The 22,025-nt window shown below is 33.4% G+C and overlaps 1 protein-coding gene and 1 long non-coding RNA gene across 6 annotated transcripts in view; one reads left to right on the plus strand and one right to left on the minus strand.

The window, feature by feature from the left end:
* Window positions 1-22,025, minus strand: part of TRDN (triadin) — a 391,552-nt gene that overhangs the window by 28,881 nt on the left and 340,646 nt on the right. Inside the window, exons 25-36 of the mRNA XM_042987108.1 lie at window positions 18,908-18,934; window positions 18,386-18,415; window positions 13,013-13,042; window positions 11,353-11,400; window positions 9,506-9,553; window positions 8,147-8,164; window positions 6,094-6,138; window positions 4,063-4,083; window positions 2,317-2,343; window positions 1,506-1,544; window positions 1,099-1,134; window positions 284-328 (exon numbers count right to left, since the gene is read on the minus strand). Of these exons, the coding sequence (XP_042843042.1) occupies window positions 284-328; window positions 1,099-1,134; window positions 1,506-1,544; window positions 2,317-2,343; window positions 4,063-4,083; window positions 6,094-6,138; window positions 8,147-8,164; window positions 9,506-9,553; window positions 11,353-11,400; window positions 13,013-13,042; window positions 18,386-18,415; window positions 18,908-18,934 (414 nt within the window). The remainder of the gene's footprint in view (window positions 1-283; window positions 329-1,098; window positions 1,135-1,505; window positions 1,545-2,316; window positions 2,344-4,062; window positions 4,084-6,093; window positions 6,139-8,146; window positions 8,165-9,505; window positions 9,554-11,352; window positions 11,401-13,012; window positions 13,043-18,385; window positions 18,416-18,907; window positions 18,935-22,025) is intronic.
* The window catches only part of LOC122238730, a 67,941-nt gene continuing 52,244 nt past the window's right edge, over window positions 6,329-22,025 (plus strand). For all 5 annotated transcript variants that reach the window (XR_006217850.1, XR_006217853.1, XR_006217848.1 and 2 more), the window contains exon 1: window positions 6,329-6,442. This is a non-coding gene — a long non-coding RNA (uncharacterized LOC122238730). The remainder of the gene's footprint in view (window positions 6,443-22,025) is intronic.

Consider the following 22,025-nt stretch of genomic DNA (forward strand, 5'->3'; position numbering starts at 1 on the left):
TACGAAAGTCTTTTGTAATAGAGAAATTTATCTTCTGGTATGTACTAGAATATTCTATTGAATGTTTATGTTGTTAACATTTTTGATTTCTTTACATTGGCTAGTTTTACACTGAAATGTAAACTCCCTGCTAGATTTCCCACCTCTCCACTTCTGCTACTAGCAGAAGTGTATAGCTGCTAGACTTCTTTGCTTTAAAAAATTTAGTTTTAGTGCAAACATAATTTAGGCACCTCCATACTAACTTAGCAATTGGATATTTGCAAAGTTGATTCAAGATTACCTTTTGTCACATTGTGTGATTGAAGACTTTCTTTTCTTGTTGAGACTGTTGGTAAGGAAAATGTAAATTAAATTATGAATTTTTAAAGGGAATTTTCATAAAAATTTTGGCTCACTTCAACCAAGCTTTGGGAAAATGGGAATATTTAAATGTTGTAAATATTTTCTCAGGATGATTTAAAAATTTTTTCTCTTCTAACATCTAACAAAAATAAACGTTACCAGTAGAGATTGTTTTGTTTGCATAAACAGGGATATAACATGATTGCACTGATTACAGTACTTAAACTAACTAGAATCTGTGAACAATTGGTCATCCTGAGTAACTGAAATTGAGGATAAACTAAAAAACAAAAGAAAACATCTGTCTTCTTTCATAATTAACAATCTTTTCGATATGTCTAAGAATGCTTTCTTCTTGATCCAATAGAATATTTCTCTGGTAATTAAGGTCTTTGCAAGTTTTTTCAGATACCTGCATTGAAAAACAGTGATTATCATATTATCTTTTATCGTTTACAAATAAATACACCCAATGTTAAGAAAAATAGCAACTTTGTGATGCAGCTTCTAGACTTGTTGCTCACCGATGGTGCAACACATATTTGTTGGGACTGGCCTGCCATCCACTGTTCCTTTGCCATGGCCGTTACCACATATCCACTGATTATTTTCCACATATCTTTTTTAAATGACCTTAGCTCTCATCATGTACACAAATAAAAGTTTTACTTTAAAGTGATATAAATAATCCTCTACTCAAGTATTTTTGCTTCAGGGCTTTGCATTTCACTTTTCAATCTTTTAAAAAATTACCTTTTTCTTCTTTAAGATGTTTCATTTCTGTTTTTTCTGTAGAAAAAAAGTGAAGGTAATTTTGAATCATATATCACATTTATTCATAGGTCTTCCTAAGGTTTGGAATTAAATTTTGTGTAGTTAATATTCACACTTCAGGTATTATATGAAAAGAATTCTATGGTATTAATTTAGAAATAGCAGAACCTAATTTCTCTCTTTTTGCATATGTAATAATAAGTGATATCTACACCTTTTGCATGGAAAATCCTATAGTGAATTGTAATTCTGATATATGCTTTAAAATCGCTGCCCACATTTTCATGAATTGCTTTTAAGTGGCATAATTTATATAATTCTGTGTTTTTTTATTTCTGTGCTTTTATTGTTAATTTGGTGCATATGTCTTTAAATGTCATCTTTACCTTTACTTTCTTTTTCAGGTTTTTCAATTTTCTTCTTCCCTAGGAGGGAAAATATAATAACAAGAAATTATCAGTTTAAAAACCATGAGTTTCTTACTCAATCTTGAAGTAAACAGTTGGAGATAGGACTTAATCCCATAAGTGTAGGGGGTTAGGGCTCTGCTTTTGCAAGATGTGAAGGAAGAGGGTACCTCCCATGTGTGAGAACATAGGTATTTTTGTTATGCTTAGTTATTTAGCTTGTATTCAGTCACCTGTATGGCAGAGCCCCTTCCCTTTTACTTTTTGTCTTTTTTTTTAATGCACTTTGAAGTAGAGTTAAAGCAAGCCATTTGTTTATTAAATGTTAACTAGTAACAACAGGAAAAAACATCTGAATTTTCAACTGTTTTCTTAAGGAAATGAGTATTTGACTGGTGCTATGGGTGCTCAATAAATAAAACAATGGATTAAAAACAATGAGAGTCACAAATTATCTCCAAACCAAAAGTGGACACAGGCTTTTCAAAACACTTTTGGTTGATTGATGATTTTCTTCAACTATATTTATCAGACAAGAGTGAGAAGAAAATCAATATGTAATGAGTGACAAGTAATTATGTAGTGGGAATGTTGCATATGTTTCTTATTTAATACTTAACTGTTGTAAGCCTTTTGGGAAGTCATTTTGCCTGTTTTATAGGTGAGGAAACAGGAAGCTGAACTGGGTAAGGGATTTTCCTAAATGTCACACAGCTAGATAAAGATAAATTTATATACAGATCTGTTTCAACTGATCTATGTTACCTCCTTTGGGAAAGTAAATATTTACCTGATTCTATGATTTCTGATGTTTCTTCTTTAGAAAAAAAGAAGAATATATAGAAAAAGAAAAGGAAAGAATAATTTTGTATTTCAGTAGCATACAACTGAGCTTTACCTCCAGGTATATCCTATTAAATTCCACCGGTAATGACAATAAACACATACACTTAAAATGGCAAAGAAACACACTGGTAACTAATATCTCTGAAAACTGTAACTAGAAATCTATTTTGAAATTAGAACTACTCTACAGACGAATCTAAAACAGTCTAATTCTATATAGTAGAATGAATCAGTTTGAAGTCCTTTGCTTAGTTTTCTTAATTACAAATTATACAGCTCTATTTCACAAACTTTTAACTTGATCTTCATACATATGTGCATGCATTTATTCATTGAATATTTATAAAGCCACTACACATATAAGAAGTTATACTAAATGTAATAGGTGGGGTCGTGGGATGAAACTGAAAAACATCTCAGAAATAAATTCAGCTCATGGTGACTATTGTCAGAATAGTGAGACAAGAAATAAAATGCTACTTGTCTTTATGATAATATAGAACCAGCCTTTCTTTTTGTTCTTTCAGCTATTTCATAGACCAATAATATTTTAAAATATAGCATGGCAGGTTTTTAAAATGCATTTTTCCTCACAATTCATTTAAAGTGATAACATTTTCTATAAACCTGATACATTTGATTTTGTCTTCCATAACTTTTCTGGAAGCTATATTAAAAATTCAAGAAAAATTGATTAACATATTTTATAATAATGAAGATGAAAGATGAATAATGAGTCATAAACAAAACAGTATTTACAAGGGATTATGGTGATATATTAGCATTCTAGTTTTGACTTTCAACTGTTAAATTTTGCAATACTCTTTATATCCATAGAAATAATAAAAACTAGATGTGCTAAAGATTTTCTCCAACTCAAAGGCAACATTTAATATTTTAACATAAAATTCATTTATAAGAAAATTGTTGCTGCATTTGTAAGGAATCTGTCATGATACTTTTAAGGAACCAAGCTATTCCTTGGCATTTCAAAACTTTAGATATAGCTGCTAGATTGAAATGCACAGATTTTTACTCCAGGTTAAAGTCTGGGTCATAATTTAATACATAATAATTTCATTTTTATGAAATTACACAAAACGTAAATTTTCAAAACTGTATTAACTGTTATATTCGTATTATTTCTTGGAATGTCAAAAATAAAACTAAAAACTGAAACTAAAAACAATTCACCTTCAGGCTTTCAAAAAGTAAGATAATAAAAGGCTCATGTGCTTAAAATTAAATAATTGGAGACAGGTATTATGTGTTCTAAATTTTCCGAACTCAGAAGCAACTATTAGAGGGATCTCCATACTGTGTTTACTCAATACATCCTCACAAACAAAAGGAAGTACATAAAAGAAAGACCCAACCACTATTTTCCACACAGGCATTATTATGGTAAATGTATTAATTACACAGGCATGACAACAGAAAACATTGTAGGCATTCTCTCACATATCCTGTTATAGTGTGCTAATAGGTGTCCAATAAAGACTTGTTCAAGGATAAATGAATACAACATACACATTATTCTTTGTCAATCAGAATCATTTACATAGGTGATCGCATAATGACTATCGCCTTAATAAACATACCATCCTTTCTCTGCTGCATATAAACTCCAAGGGTTATAAAATTAAAATAATTAAATAGCAAATTTTTAATTTTAACATTCTACACTTACTTGTAGTTGGTTTGGGTTTGTCTAAAAAGTAAAGAAAAAAAGAAAACCAGTGGTCAATTTCCACCCATAGGTAAAATATCAGTCATTTATATTCTTATTTCTGTCTGAGTTAAAATAGGAATAGGCTAACCTTATATTAAAATAAGCAATAGAAAATGCCTTTTGAGGAATTTTAAAGTTATATTCCTAATGAATTCTCTGTAGAAGAGATTGTACAGCTTTCAAATATAGAATCCTCTTGGTCTCTCTTTATCCCTATAAAACCTCATGTTTGATTTGATGCAATTTGAATGCTCACAAAAATTTGAATGCCTTACTATTTCTAAATAGCATAAAATGCATATTCCACCATCATCTTTGCAGAATACATGTTAACTTTAATTCATATTAACTGTCTAAGTCCCCCAATACAGCATTTTAAATGAAGAAACTGATTTTATAAAATCTCAGGGGGAATAAATGAGTGGTAGATGAAAACCACAAAACTATACCATCCAAATACATGACCTCTTTCTCCAGTATTCCTTGTCTTCTGAAACTGTTAACTAAAAACATTAATTATGCAGTCATACACCTAAAGATCGATTTATTTATAAAAAAGTTTACAGCATGTGGTCATGACTGTGAACAATTCAAATCACTCAAAATTGGGTCAACTAATTCTAATTTATTAACTGTGGGAATATAAATCGATACAACTTATATCAGAGAACAATTAGAATTATCTATAAAAATTACATTGTATATACCATTTCACTAAAACACTTTAAGAAATTTTACTCCAAAGACAAAGTAACAAAACTAGACTGGTAGATATATATATATATATATTATTTTGTATCAGTATAGAAATCTTGTTAGACAACCTAAACATACCAATCAGAGATTAGTTAACTATACAACTATCTAATAGTATACTATTATTTTCAAAATACATTCAAATTTTCAAATTTGAAATGTAAAATTCATTTCAAATTTAAAATTTCAAAATTTGAATTAATTTTTACATTTCAAATTCAAATTTTCAAAATACATTCTTAAATAGAAAAATCTGGGACATGGTAACTTATAGAGTATGTCATAATTTGTGTAAAAAATAAAAGTGGGGATATATATATTTATTTTATATAAGCTTGTATGTATATGTATATTATGTGTATATGCTATGTATGTATGTTGCTAGAAGGAGACAATAAGAAATAACAGTAATTACCTATTGGATATTTTGGAATAGGAACTGGTAGAATAGGGAAAAAGAGAGGAGAAGGAGGTATATTTTCACAATTAGTCTCCTATAATGTATGCCTTCGTGTTTGAACCATGCCAACCATTATAGTTTTAAAATTTGAGTAGTATTTTTTTAAATATTAAGCTAGCAATTATGTATTTTATATTTAAGAACATATATCAAGCTGAAATTCATGATTAGTTTTCAGTAAAATGTAATTTGTGCAATTTGGCAAGTTATTTTACAATACCATCAGCAGTGAATTGACTTAATCAGTATGACACATGACATTGATATTGACAACAGTGAAAGGTGCTTGTGAATCATGAAATCAAATACTATTTTGCTAATAGTGCTGTATTATAACCATAAGAGACTCTTAACTATAGAGAACAAGCTGAGGGCTACTGGAGAGGAGGTGGACAGGGAGTGGACTAAATGAGTGATGGGTATTAAGGAGGGCATTTCTTGGGATGAGCATTGGATGTTATATGTAAGTGATGAATCACCAAATTCTAATCCTGAAACCAATATTACACTATATGTTACATAACTAGAATTAAAAAAAAAAACGTGAAACCAAATATACTGCTGTATTATAACAGTATGTTTGGCAATCCTATACATACTGGTTATAATACTCAGCAAAATGTATAATTGTCAGCTTATCTATATCAGATAAACTAGATTTTGCTGCAAAACCAGACTAAAAATTACCAGGACAAAATGAAAAACAGTTGTAGGCTTTGTTTTAATTTTTAAATTTAATACAAAGAGGCAATTAAGACAGAATGTAAAAACACCTGTTTTTATAGATGGAGATTCTTTTTCTTGATGTTCAGCTTTTTCTAGAAAGAGAAATTAAAATTAATTGGCAATCTGTGGATTGTTTGTGTAGCAAGCATTTCTTACTTATGTGTTTACAAGTAATCCTCAGTTTATATGGGAAGCATGCCCTCAAAGTCATTTGCACGCTGGAACTCAGAAAGCATATTGCCATAGAAACGCATTATAAACACAGTCAGGTTCATTCTCAGGGCAACCTGTAACATACAAAGGTACTAGCCCTCTTGAGGCCACATGGTATAGAAAGAAGAGGCTAGACTACGACAAAAGGAGAATAAAAAGAGGATTTTTCTTTCTCTGCTAAAGGTAGAGTCATTCCTTAGGGATACTTTAAAGCAGATGACATTTCTCTTTGGCATTTTACAAGCTCCCCTTTGTACCTCTCTGACTCCTTCTAGTTCCTTTCTTGCCAGATCAGAAGTAATTTGTGCTGGACATTATTTTATTGTTGAAAATTGAACCTAGACCCACCCTATGCCAGAAAGTACCACATTTTGTATTTTTGTTTTCCTGGACCTCTTTCTCTTTCCAGGTCCAGTTAGAACTCTCACAGATGAATCTGTTAATTCGAGGACATGACAAATGGAATCAAATGTGTAATTGGTATCTCTCTTAGTCCCATGAAAAATATTTGAAATAAAGAAAAATAGATCTCTCTCCTTCATCAAAAGTGGAATTTCAAATGAAGCCATTATGGGTAGGATACATTGAATGGAGTTGAGGATATTTGGATCATTGCCAAGTGTTAGTTCTTTCTAATCACCCTGGGTTAGTCCTCCTGAGCTGTTACTGATGTTTATCTGTCTTTTTCTTCACTCACTCCTGAATTTGGATTCTAAAAGTACTACTATGTTTCCCCAACGTCATGCACCAGCAGTGAAGTATGTGGGAAGATGCGGAACCTATGTTGTCCTAAGACTAAACTGGATATTTGTAAATTAGAGATTGATAGCATTTAAGAATACACTTTCGTGAACTTAATTGGCATAAATGTTAATATTAAATAAGCATGCAAAATAAAATAAAATTGAAAAGCTGATATTAAACTTCTTAAACTGTCATAATAAAGGCAACTACAAAAGTATAATAGATTGCATTAATAATAATCATATAAAAATGCATATTCAAAATATATGCAACAGGTTCCAGGAGGTGAATACGTTCTATTAGGCTACACATATTTGCATATTATCTCCTGAAACCACCTATATGGTCTCCTAATTGATCTCACCAAATTCATCTTTGGATGGGGTCAATCCTTTTTTGATATAGGATCCGGAGCATATTTGAGCAACAGCCAATCATGCTTTCATTGAAGTTGTTTCATATACATGACATTCAAGGACCAAGATCAAAACTTGGAGACAATTTTGGACTTATTTACTATCTATGTGACAAGGAGCCTATTGCCCTTCTGAGCCTAATAGTCACCTATTAAACTCTCTGTCACTGTAATCTCTGTATCATTCCTGAGCAGTAAAATGAATGATCTTTTAAGTTCACACTCCTAAGAAGAGTTCATGATTTTAATAAAAAAATGGTAATATGATTACAATCTCATGGATTTTGAAATAGCAAAGTCTACCTACAATATAATTAATGCTACTTAAAACAAACAAATCAAAATCAACATGTGGTTCATAACACTGATAATTGTGTATCATTTTATTTTCCTTTGTTATTCACTGTGTGTGTTTGAAGGATTACCTGTTTACTCTAACTTCTTAGTGGTATTTTATAGCCTATGAGGAATCGCTCTTTTAGTATTAGTATTAGTAATGGTGATACAACTTCCAGAGATTTCTTCTGGATAATTATAGCAAAGTATTAATTACTAGTGAAAGGCAAAGATGTTAAATCAAAGCTATTGCAAAACCTTATTTTGTCATCTATACAGGTAATTTAGACTTAGGCATCACCAAAATTAACAATTAAAGAAAAAACAAGCAAAGTGTTAAAATTAAAATAGCCAAGCATTAGTTTTCAGATTTTATTCTTTTCATCTCTTACTTGTTGGTTTGAGCTTGACTGTAAAGAGTGGAGAAAAGTAAATGGCATATTGATGAGTGCAAACCTTTGAAAAAATAACTCTTTAGCATCTGTGTTTATTTCTTCTTAGTTTTAGATCCTCTTCTTATATTAAACTATTCCATTCTCTCTGAGCACTATCCTTTCACTGTCAGCAAATATACCAATTACACTGCTTTCTGAAAAATTATGACACACAGAATGTATGCAAAATTTAAAGCAATCTCTATATTTGGCACACAAGTACATTGGGCTAGCTTCTTGATAATCTCTAAATACCCATATAACTAAATGAAATACTCATGGGGGCACATTAACACCTTAGGGTGCACATTAAAGGAGCATTAGCTGAAATTATGAGCTTTGACAATGGCTATAATAGAGTACAAAGGACATATGAGGTCATGTGTAAATGGCCTCATAAGGTTTCTTTTTTTCCCTCATGTGTTAATAGTATATAATTATATAAATAATTAGTTCTTTCCTGAATTCTATTATATTTTCCACTGAGAAACTGTATTTAAATCCTGATTATCATGATTCTCTCAGTTAAAATGAAAAAATTACTTCACAGACATTTTCCTTTGAAATGATTTTTTTAGTAAGAAATGGGACTCTATTAACTGCCAGTTGTCCAGGTGGGTAGAATTTCGATGTTGGAATTCAATGGAAAAGATTCAATGGTTTAGGATGTCAGGTGAGATGAAGACTCCATTTTATTCATCCCTCTAGGAAAGAACTTCAGAATGGGAGAAGTGTGTATGTTCCTTTTTTTCTCCTCACAGGAAATACTGAGAGATGAACTATTTTAATATTATATGCTCTGGCGTGTCTGGGTGGTTCAGTCACTTAAGCATCCAACTCTTGGTTTCAACTCAGGTCATGATTTCACAATTTCATAAATTTGAGCCCGGCGTCAGGCTCTGTACTGCCAGTGTGGAGCCTGCTTGGGATCCTCTCTTTTTCCCTCTCTCTGCCCCTCCCCTGCTTGTGTGCTGTCTCTGTCTCTTTCAAAATAAATAAATAAACTTAAAAATAAGTTAAAATGAAATAAGATTAAACACCTAATAGTATATGATAATCAATGTATTACTTGGATTACTTTATGAGTTATATGCAAGCTTAGATCAAGCACACTTAAAAATTAAATTATATCCTTTAGTTTTCCACTGTTAATTTATTGAGTATATATTTTAGTGATTTATAAGAATTCAAAATCTTAAAATTTATAGCACTGAAACTATATACACTTCAGTGAAAATGTGTGTGTGTGTGTGTGTGTGTGTGTGTACCCATGTAACATAAAGCTGATACACAGAAAAAAAATATGAAATATCTTACCTGGTTTTTCTATTGTAGTAGCTTTTACCTGCTTGACAACTTTTTCTTCTGTGATAGGAAAAAATTTTAACACAAGTAGGAAATTTAAATACATTACTATAAAACAGTGACATAAGTCAACTTTGATATTTTGTATTCTCTTTGAAATAACACCAATACTGAGAAAAATTAGCTGTTTTTCCAAAAACACAGCAAGCTATATCTTCTATTCAAATTGGATGGAGCACAAAAAAAAGTGCCCAGCTGCAGACATCCTTTGCAGCTATCCTACCATAAAAGTTTTCCTAATTGGAATCGTCCCCTAACCTGCCAATATACACCCTATTCCTTGCCTTCACTGTATTTCACTGTATTTATCTATTCAGGGGTTGTTTTGTTTTGTTTTGTTCTGTTTTTTTTAATAAAAAGCACATATACTTTTTTAATAATTGAACTGGAACAGGAAGAAGCATTTTTTAATTTTTCTAGTGCAAAATACCTCCCTGGCAACCCAGGATTAGCCTAGGGACCCAAGGGTTTTTTTTTTGTTTTTGTTTTGTGTGTGTGTGTGTGTGTGTGTTTTATCGTACAAAGCTGGGGAAGGGCAAAGTGGTACATTTATGGGATGTCTTCTGTTCTCTATGTTTTTATAGACATAATCAAAGAGACTTGGATCGGTATAGAGAGATTATTAAAATGATCTTATGTAAAATGAAACTTTTAAATAATTCAGCAGTGGGAATTAATCAATTAGAATGTTTCCCTGGGAAGCAGAATTTAGAATACGGATATTATCACTAAAATAAAAGAAAGGTGTGGCTGGAGGACAGTGTGCTTGCTGTATACTTGGAGACTAAACTCACTCTCTGTATTTCAGCTCAAAATGACTGACATTTGGGACAGTCAAGAAAATAGCAAGATTTTATTATTCATTAAATGAGGAGGTTCTAAGGTTCTGCTTATGTCAATATAGACAGTTATTCTTGGTTCCTCACACTACAGCTCTGCTTTGTCTACTCCTATAGCTTCTTTTGTTGGTGTGTCATGTATTTTAAAGCCTGAGCAAATGAAAGCAAATGGACTCAAACCCATTGTAAACAGTTTTCCTAAAGTAAAAATTTTAGAAGTATAAGGAAAATGTTTCCTAAGATATGCTTACAGAAAGTATGTTTTTACCTTATTAAAGATTCTGGCCTAACTACATTTACAACTTCGGGTAAACAATTCAGCCTGGAATGAAGGACAATAACTGAGGCTTGGGACTGCCTCAAAATTAAAGTCATATTTAATTAGCGTAAATGAAAACTTAAAAGTTTTTAGTCTTAAATAAGAAACAACACATTTGTTTTGGTAAATTCTGTGTCTCTTTTTCTGAGCAGAACACACTGGCTTACCTCTACTTTCTCCAAAATGTAAGACCAGGGTTGAAAAAAAAGAAAGTGAGACAAAGACGGAGGAAGGAAGGAGGAGAGGAAACAGGGAGAAATGTTGATTTCCTTTTCTTGGGGGTTTTGAAATGTAAGATGTCATGTTTGAATGAGCCGTTCTGAATTGTAAGTTTCCCAAGGACGTCTTGTCCCATGCAGAACAGAAGTAAACCATGGAGCCCATTCACCTCAGTGCTGGAGGTGATGATCTTAGCTAAGTATCTGATGAGAAGGGATAGACTGTGTAGTTACTGTTACAGGTCAAGTCCTCAGTTCAAAAAATATGGTGGAGATGACTAAAATTGGAGATGTTCTAGAAGTTGGGTGACTTACGACTTGAATCATCCCTCAAAACTTTAGATTTGACATGAGACTCTTCATTCTGCTGAAACCAGAACATGGAGAGACAATTTTATACTATAGACACCACCTGCAAAATACCTGGTTTACCATGAGAAACAGTCTTTTCCGGTTTTGCTCTGTCTTGTTCTGAAAATAATAAAAATAAAATCTTTTCAGATGTTTAGAAGCTTTATAAATTAACATACGGTGATTTTTTTCTCTGTTCCATAGGCCAGTGATTTGTTTAGCAGAAAATAATAGACACATGTCAGAAATATGTCCACACAGAAAAAAACTGTTTCTAAGTTTTCATGTCATTTTAGTTTAAGTGAAAAATTTAATGGTTTTGGTTGCATGAAAACAATATAACAAGAATTCTTATTTACATTTTAGTACTTCTATTTTACAAAGGATAAGTTGTAACAAAGCATAAATACTAAAGCATAGATAGCAAATGCATATTACTGGAAATATTTAAAATTTTCTTGTCAAAATTCTATGTAAGCATTCTAGATAAAAATAATACATGTCCTATGTATTTGAGTTTTTTTTCAGATGAAGTTCTAAATGAAACATTTATATATAAAGAACAGAATCAATTAAATTACCTCCAAAATTGTGTTATTTTCCAATAATAAATAAAAGTTTGAAATGGCATTAGGCCTAACTAGAAGTTTCCAATGGTTTCCGGTTTAAAAACAAAGGAAAATGCAAAATGTTTCCATCTGCTAACATTGAATTGCAGCAAAAAAAATACAGTCAGAAAAATAAATCATAAGACAGTACTTAGGCATTCATAAGCCTTGATACATTAACAATATATTATTTATAAGAGCAATTAGGATCAAGCTTCTGATCAGTTGCTAGGTAAGTTTTGGTGAGAATTAAAAGGGTAATATAGTGTTGTATGTACATTTGAACTTGGATTCTTGAATTTGTTGACATTGAGGAAGCTTGCTATGCAATTTTTTATAGTGAAGAAATAGCTTCCATGGAGCCTGAAGTTTTTTTTTTTTTTTTTTAACTTGCCTCAGGTCAGTGGTTAGTTGGTACCAGAGCTAGGACTTAAACACTAAATAGCAATGTAAACTTGGAAAGGTCACTCTGGTTTTAGGTCAATGTTACCTCTTCATAAAATAATCATTAGTCTGGGACAATTTCTTAGTGGAAGCACCCAAAGTTTTGAGTTAATCCGACATGGGCAGAATCCTAGCTCCAACATTTATTAGCTGGAAAACCTTGGAAAAATAAATTATTTTCTGAGTGGAGTCTATTGAGCTGTTTCCACACACATTAAATATGAATAATAATTGTCATGTTCCATGTGTTTCACAGCATTATAATGAAAATAAAAGTCCTAAGCTGTTCCTTAGCTCCTAACAGGTGTTTAATAAATTCTTGTCATTTTTCTCTTCAAATCCCAGTAGCCTGTGATTTTGTCATTGCTATGTCATTGGAAATAAACCTACAAATTAAATAGGATAATACTAGGGTTGAAGGACTCCCAGAAATGTCTCCTGAAACCTAGAGTATCTACTGTGGTCCATTTAAAGCCATATTCTAGGTGTTTTTGCCTACAGAATATCCCCCTTCTCAGCTAATCCAGTGATATAAAACCATACTGAGCAACAGAGTAAGAAAAACAATAAGGCTCCGGGACACCCTGTAAATCTCCATTGGTGGGTGGTAAGCCTCTTTTAGTTCTAAGATGAAGGCAATATCAGCTTTGTATCTATTTAAGAATACAAATATTTTTTACCTGGTTTTGTTTCCTTTTTTACTTGTGACTCTAAAGGGAAACAAAAAGGCAGAAATTTTAAAATCTGAAAAAACAAACTAGAGCACAAATTCATTTTTAGAAATTATTTTATTCTGTTTACCATTATTAAAAAGGCAGAATTTTACTAAAAATGATTTCAGTTTCCTGCTAGTTTGTTAGTGCTGGACTATTTTTTTAAAGTTTATTTATTAATTTTGAGAGAGAGAGAGAGAGAGACAGAGAGTGAGTGTGTATGAACAGGAGAGGGGCAGAAAGAGAGGGAGAGAGAGAGAATCCCAAGCAGAATTCACACAGTCAGTGCAGAGCCTGACACAGGGCTTGACCCCACCGACCAGGGGATCATGACCTGAGCTGAAATCAAGAGTCAGGTGCTTGGGGCGCTTGGGTGGCTCAGTCGGTTTAGCGTCCAACTTTGGTCAGGTCATGATCTCACCGCTCGTGGGTTTGAGCCCCACGTCGGGCTCTGTGCTGACAGCTCAAAGCCAGAAGCCTGTTTTGGATTCTGTGTCTCCTTCTCTCTCTGCTCCTCCCCCCACTCGTGTTCTCTCTCTGTCTGTCTGTGTTCTTTCTCTGTCTGTCTCTCAAAAACAAATAAATAAACATTAAAAAAAAAAGGTCAGATGCTTAGCAAACTGAGTAACCCAGGCACCCCAGAGCTGGACTATTAAACACACAGTAGTTAATATCATGCCATGTACTTATCTGTCATTAAGTTGCTGCTACTGCTGATTGATTTCAATTCGAAAAATCTGTTTTCTCAAGATGATTATTGTGGAGTATAGTTTCAATGTCAGTATAAGGTAAATGATTTGATGGCAGAATAGGAAGAGTATCTTTGAAATATATCTAATTAAGTTCTTATGTGATTTAGAAATTTAGACAAACAGAGTTATGGTTTGAATTGTACCCCACAAAAAGATATGTTGAAGTCCTAATCTGCCATATATCAGAATGTGACCTTATTTGGAAATAGAATTGTTGCAGATATGATTGGTAAGTTAAGATGAGGTCATACTGGAATAAGGTGGGTCCTTCATCCAATCTGACAGGTGTACTTATAAGGAGAGGATAAGAGACACCAAAGGAGACACAGGGAGAAGAAGGCTATGTAATGGTAGAGGCAGAGCTTAGAGTGATGTATCTATAAGCCAAGGAACCAGGACTGCTCACAACATCAAAAGCTAGAAGAGACAAGGAAAGATTCTCCTCTACATGTTTCAAAGGGAGCATGGCTCTGCTGACATCTCGACTTTGGACTTCAAGCCTCTAGATCTGTGAGAGAGTAAATTTTTGTTGTTTTAAGCCATCCAGTTTGTGATACTTTATTCCAGTTACCCAGGGAAACTAATAGATTTTGGTACCAGGAGATCAGGTGCTGCTGTAACAACTACATATAAATATGAAAGTGGTTTTGGAATTGGCTGATGAGAAGAGGCTGGAAGATTTTTGAGACACTTGATTAAAAAAAAAAAAGCCTAGATTGCCTCGAAAAGGATATTGGCAGAAATACCAACATTAGAGTCTATTCTGCTGAGGACTTAGAATTGGTAAGAGCTAGGAAGAAAGCTTCTGATAATTTAGAAAATATGTATATCATCATCAAATACATATATCAACAAAATGTTGCTAGAAATAGGAACGTTAAATGTGCTCCTGGTAAGGTCCCAGAAGGAAATGAGGAACATGCTATTGGATATACTTCAGGGGTGATCTTTGATATAAAATGGCAGACAGCTTGGCTGAATTGTGTTCCTCAAATAGAGTAAGTGAAACTGTGCCCCCTGGGGTTAATGAAGTTGAAACTAGGAGAAGGTTTAGTTTGTTTTTCAGAGAACGGTTTCCTTCTAGTTAGCTTTTGTGTCTTTTCAGACTCCACTAACAAATACACTAGCTGTCTCCACAGAGGTCTGGACTCAAGGTCAACTTACATGATTCTCACCTATGAACAAACAAGGCTCTGAATTCCTTACCTGAGAAAACAAGCCTAAGACCCCATCCAGGTTAAAGCAGCTCTCAGAGCATGTCCATAGCCCCTTCTTCTTGTCCTAAGGTAACCTCCTGACATCAGGGGCTGAATTTTGTCTTGTTCTGGTGTTAAGTCCCCACCCCAGAGTGAACATAAGATGGATGTTACATAAATGTTTGCCTGGTTCACATGCTCCAGCATTCCTCATGAATAATCATAAGTTCCCCACCCCTTTCACTAATATGTATGTAATCTCCTACCCTGAATCTCCCCTTTAAAAATCCCCACTCCTTAACAAGGAACCTGGGAGATGGTCTTTGGACATCTGTTCAAGGTTGAATGAAGCAACCTTTTCTCTCCAAAGAACATCTGTATTGGCTTTCAAGCAGTGAGCAGCCAAACTAGGGTTTAAGTAACAGAGGTAGAATTTATAAGTGAAGAACATGGTTTAGCTGAAGAAATTTCCAATTAAAGTGTGGAAGGTGCAGCCCTATTTCTCCTTGCTGCACATAATAAAATGTGAGAGAGAAGATAAATTGAGGAGTGAATTGTTAATCAAAAAGAACCAGCACTTGATGATTTGGAAAATTCTCAACCTATCGAGATAGTGTGCCCTGGATACAGAGCAAAGAGAGTGGCCAGACAAACCTGCAGGTCCAATCTACCCACCTAAGCAGAAGGTAGGAACAGAGATGTAGTTATGAGGGAAGATCTGCAGAGGACACTCTTTGTCCAGTGACATGGACCCTCATGAATTGAATGCAGAACTGGTCATGTTTGTGAGAATTCTATGCAAGTAAAAACAATGCTGGCCTGGACAGGAATGGGCACACAGAGAAAAAAAAAACTCTAAGAGAAGAGCCATGGATTCAAAGGCCTGGGCTGATGGGAACTCCTTGGGTAGAGGGCAGGGCTGCCAGCTGGGGGGCTCTATAGAACAGCAGAGCTAGCACCCAAGCAGGCCTAGAGGACACAGTACTCAGTCAAAGAAGATATCAGATCCTGACATCTAATGGAATTTTTCCTGCTATGATTTGGATTTATTTGGGACGCATAACCCCTTCTTTTCCTTTTAGTTTTTTCCCTTTTGAAATGGGAATTTCTATCTTAGCCTGTTCCACTATTTTATTTTGGAGGCAGATAATTTGTCTTCTGTTTTCACAGATGGAGAGAAATTTTCTGCGAGAAGAATCATACCCTGGGTTTCACCCATAAATGCTTAAGATAATGAGATGTGGGACTTTGAATTGATGAATTTTGGACTTAGTTGTTGCTAAAATGGTTGTGACTTTTACGGATGTTGGAATGAGGTGAATGTATTTTGCTACATCTGAAGGACATGCATTTTGGGGGGGGTAAGAAGATTGGCCTTTATGGGTTGAATTGTGCTCCCCCCAAAAGATAGGCTGAAGTCCCAACCCCCAGTACCTCATAATGTGACCTTACTTGGAAATAGGGTCTTTACAGGTGGAATTAGTGAAGATGTAGTTCTATGGGAGTATGGTGGCTCCTTAATCTAATACGTCTGGTGTCCTTACAAGAAGAGGAGAAAAGACAGAGATAAAGACACAAAGGAAGAAGATGCCCATGGGATGACACAGGCTCAGATTAGAATAATGCAACTTCAAGCCAAGGAACACCAAGCATTGCTCACAAACACCAGAAGCCAGGAGAAGCAAGAAAAGGTCCTTCTGGGTTCAAGAGAAGCATGGCCCTGATTACACCTTGATTTCAGACCTGTACCTTCCAGAACTGTGGGAAAATAAATTTCTGCTGTACTAAGATACTTAGTTTGTGGTATTTTATTACAGCAGCCTTATAACACTAATAGTCGGCAAACATGAACAAAAGTTTTAATTGTTTTGAGAATCAGATTGTTGTGTATTCTTTATAAAAAGTCTGCTGCTTACTGTAGCCCTCAGAAATGTTCATCGGACTTAGAAGAGTGAGGGGAGCTGTTTTTCTGGCAGGATGTCTGTGTCCTAGAATAAACAGCAAAAATAGGGGTTTTGTAATTGACTCAATTAGTCAATTGTTTCTTCTGTTGGTGGGAATGCAAACTAGTGCAGCCACTCTACAGTGTGGAGGTTCCTCAAAAAATTAAAAACAGGATTACCCTATGACCCAGCAATTGCACTAATAAGAATTTACCCAAAGGATACATAAGTGCTGATTTAAACCCCAATGTTTATAGCAGCACTATCAACAACAGCCAAATTATGGAAAGAACTCAAATGTCTATCAACTGATAAATGGATAAAGAAGATGAGCTCTCTCTGTCTCTCTGTCTCTCTCTCTCTCTCTCTCTCTCTATATATATATATATAGATAGATAGATCTAATATATATATATATATATAGATCTAATATATATATATATATATAATGGATATTGTATGGAATACTACTTGGCAATAAAAAAGAATGAAATCTTGCCATTTGCAACAATGTGGATGGAACTGGAGGGTATTATGGTAAGCAAAATAAGTCAGTCAGAGAAAGACAGATATCATATGATTTCACTCATATGTGGAATTTGAGAAACTTAACAGATGACCATAGGGGAAACAAACCAAAAATAAGATAAAAAAAGAGAGGGAGGCAAATCATAAGGGACTCTTAAATACAGAACAAACTGAAGTTTGATGAGGGTAAGGGGTTGGGAGGGTGAGGAAAATGGGCGATGGGCATTGAGGAGGGTACTTGTTGGGATGAGCACTGGGTGTTGTATGAATCATGAGAATCTACTCCTGAAGCCAAGACTACATTGTATGTTAGCTAACTTGAGAATAGATTTAATTAATTAATTAATTATATAATTTATATAATTTATAAATATATATAAATAATTATATAAACTATAAAATTTATATAATTATTTATATATAATAAATAATAATAAATAAAATTATTAATTAATTAATTAAACCATATCAATTTCTCAGCACTTTCTCCATTGTAAGTACAATCTTTTCTAGGAAGAAGTGGAATAGATAAATATGCTTTATGTTTGTCTTATTTTAAAGAGTTAATGAAAGATAACATTTTTGTATAATATTTGCACTAGGACACATTAGCAAAGGAGTAATATGATATTCTTTTTTTTTTTTAATTTTTTTTTCAACGTTTTTTATTTATTTTTGGGACAGAGAGAGACAGAGCATGAACGGGGGAGGGGCAGAGAGAGAGAGAGAGACACAGAATCAGAAACAGGCTCCAGGCTCCGAGCCATCAGCCCAGAGCCTGATGCGGGGCTCGAACTCATGGACCGCGAGATCGTGACCTGGCTGAAGTCGGATGCTTAACCGACTGCGCCACCCAGGCGCCCCTGATATTCTTTATAAATATGGAATGCAAGTATGAGTCTATATATAAAATATACATACCTGGTTTCTCTTCTTTTTTTACTTGTGGCTCTAAAAATATAGAAGATTAATAATGATGATTATACAAAGATATTTATTTCCTGTACTTAGACATATTTCTTTTACATATTATTCATTGTTTTTTAATCTGCCATATTAGTTTTCTTCTTTTTATGAATGCAGCAAATTGATACAAACAGACAAATAAAGGTTCCTTATTATCAATCACAGCATGAATTATTTTAAGACAGAATGAAAATGTGAACTAAGATTTTTATGAGAAGTTAACAAGAGGTATTGCTTTGTATCTTCAGTGAACAAAGGATGAGAGAAAATTTTAGCATAGCATATTCTCAGAAACACAGAGGATATTAAAAATACAAAGGATATTAGAAATATAAGGATATTAAGCACATTGTCTACACAAAGTAGTTAAGCCTTTGATTTTAAGCAAAATACTCAACTATGAAGTCAGAGGATGAGTAAAAGCATATGTTTAAGATTTGTTTCATTTATTTATTTTTTGGCATGCACATGACATACGTGGAGGCTTAGGCTTGACTTCTTTGCCTAGAAAAAGTTTAAAAATTATTAGAGAATGAGTCATTCAATTGTTATTGAATTGACCTCAAATGTGATAGAATATTACATATTTGAAAATCTAAATAAAACTACATACTCCAACTATTGTTCTTTTTTAAAATTCTACAGGATATGTAATTTACTATCCACACAAAATCACTAATTGAAAAAATTATTTTTAAGTAATGAAACTTTAATTTCATTGCACCATTAAAAAATAATTTGCTCACAAATTTTGTTATCAATGTTAACTTTTTAGTCTAATATTAAGATAGAGCACATAATTTTATTTTGAGAAATTACTTTTATTTAACCCTTTATTGTTGAAAATTAAAAAAATTAGACTTATTCTTTTCATTTCCATTAATACTATTAATGTTATCTGTCCTAGTATAATACATTAAAAATGACTGCTACTGAATTTGGAACTCCAAATGACTAAAAATACATTACAGGCTTTTATTGCATATTGGATCCCTAGTGTAAGGATTGACAAGTTTTGTATGAAAGATCAGGTAGTATATATTTTTGGCTTTGGGCCATATGATCTCGGCACAACTCTACAGTTCTGCTCTTGTAACACAGAAATAGACATAAATAATTGAATGAATAGGCATGGCTGTATACCAATAAAACTTTATTTACAGAAAAGACTGGTAATCAATCTATAGACTATTGTTTGTCAACCTCTGCCTTATCCATAGTCAGTTTCAATTTTCTTTATTTTTTATCTCAACAAAGATTTTGACAGTAAATAACACCTACCGTAAAACACCTTCCCTTACAAATTTCATCCAGTACCTTTCCATCATTGTTTAACTCAGCTTCCTAGGAATGTCACCTTTGTTATGCTTTTTACACTTCCTGACTCCCATTTAATCATAAATTCACTAAAATCTAGCTTTTATTCCCACCATTTTGTTTATCAGGTCTCTGATAAATAAATCAATCCCCCCCTTCTTGCCAGTACCAATGGATATAATTAACTATATTGATCACTTTTTCCTTTTTAAATTCCTGTTCACTTGATTTCTGATTCGTCCACTTAAAATTACAGAAAACAGACAAAATACACAAAACACTGGCTTTAGAGATATTGAACATAGACAACAAAGGACTGATTTTTAAGTGGTGGGAAACAAATGAGGTGTGTCCTATGATTGTCTTAGCTTAATGACTTAAGTGAATTATAAGGTCTTAATGCAGAATGGAGCTGAATTGAGGAGATGGAGCTGGGAGTCTGGAAAGACCAAGACAGCTAGAGATCACAGGTCAGAATCACATAAAGTAGAGCACTGCAGAGAGAGTAAGAAAGAGAGAGAAAAAGAGATAAAGCAAGTTCTAGGGATTTGTGGAAGGCCCTCTTAAATCTTCAGATGAGCGCGAGCCAGCATAAGCACACGAGTAACGTACCTGAGACCAGGGCAAGAAACAATGGAAACAATACCATAGTTCTCTATAGTAAGCATTAAAGTTGGATAGTGTCAGTCTTCCAAGTTTGATATTGTACTTCAGTATTGTGTTGGCTATTTTGAGTCTTTTTCCATTCCATATAAATTTTAGAGCCAGTTTGTCAACATTCACAAAATAACTTGCTAGGATTTTGATTGAAATTTCACTATTTTATAGATCGAGTTGGAAGCAACTGCCATCTTAACAAAATTAATCTTCTACTTCCCAAGCATGCAATATCTCACCATTTATGCAGAGAGTTTGATTTTTTAAATTTTTTTCCATCAGAGTTTTGTTTCCTTCAATTTTTATTTGGCTAACTTCTACACAGGGCTCAGCTCAGCTATCTTTTCTTCAGAAAACCTTATCTGAGGTTGTTGGACTGTGTTCCCCTTTTATGCACTAATATTATCTTTTAGATCTTTGATCATGTTATTCACAATCTACTGTAAATATTAACTTGAATAAATTCTTCCCTTCTAGACTGAGGTATTTGAAAACAGAGATCATGTTTATCCATCATTGGATCCAGGGAACTGGTGCAATAGCTAATATATAGTTACATGGTAGGCACTCCCTTATTATTTGTTCATTTGGTAAATAAATGAAACAATGAGAATAGGAGAAGGTAAATAAATGGAGAAGTGAGTCAAGAAAATTGAAGGTAAGAAAATATATTAATTCAGGAATTATGTTAGCACACAAAATTTGTGTTCAAGTTACTACCTATTGTCTTGCTTTTGGCATGACAATCCACTTCTCAGCTTTCTAGTACTCAGGCAAAGATAAAAAATGTAATCAATGATAAAATTTACAATGTTTTAAAGTATCAACAAATAGTTTCTAAAAAGAATTCCTGGTATAACTATTCTTGGTATTGTTACCTGAGATAAATTTATTTCATGTGTTCTCAGGGGGGAAAAAAACTCTAGTCTAATGTAGTAAACAGTAAAAAAAAAAACCTACCCTAAATATGTAATAATTTTCAGAGAGTTCCACCCTCTGCTCTCACCATGAACCAATTACACCATACTAAGCAGAGTTCAATAAGAGAAATGTTGCTTTGGCTCAAGCCCAACCAGTGTGGCTCAGGTATACAGCTATGTACTCTGCCTAAATTTAAGGATAAAAGCAAAGTTACCAAGACTATACATAGTGACATTTGGAGTATTGAATGGTCATGTTCCTTTTTGAGAATCTAATAAACCTATTGACATAATTCTAGGAAACATGCATGAATACAATTAAAAACACAAAAACGCAAGCACACACAAATTGTATGCAAATATAAGGTTGTTCAATTATGCACTTGGAGCCATGCCAAATTAAGAAATCTTTACTTAAAAGTTCTACTCATTCCTACAATCATGTTGTGATAAACACTGAGCAACTATTTATTTCCACAAAGCATTTAATTATGAAATCTGGATTTTAGAGTTGGTTTTTACATGTCCTCTCCCATATATATTTATTTCCAAGTCAATTTCAATTGTAGCTCTTAACATCTAATTATTCTGCTGTTCTCTTTCCATCATGCCTTATGGATTTCATTGTGTTCCCTCAATGGGGCACCTGGGTGGCTCAGTCAGTTGAGTGTCCTACTTCAGCCTAGGTCATGATCTTACCA

Source organism: Panthera tigris, chromosome B2 (assembly GCF_018350195.1).
Source record: "Panthera tigris isolate Pti1 chromosome B2, P.tigris_Pti1_mat1.1, whole genome shotgun sequence".
Lineage (NCBI taxonomy): Eukaryota > Metazoa > Chordata > Mammalia > Carnivora > Felidae > Panthera > Panthera tigris.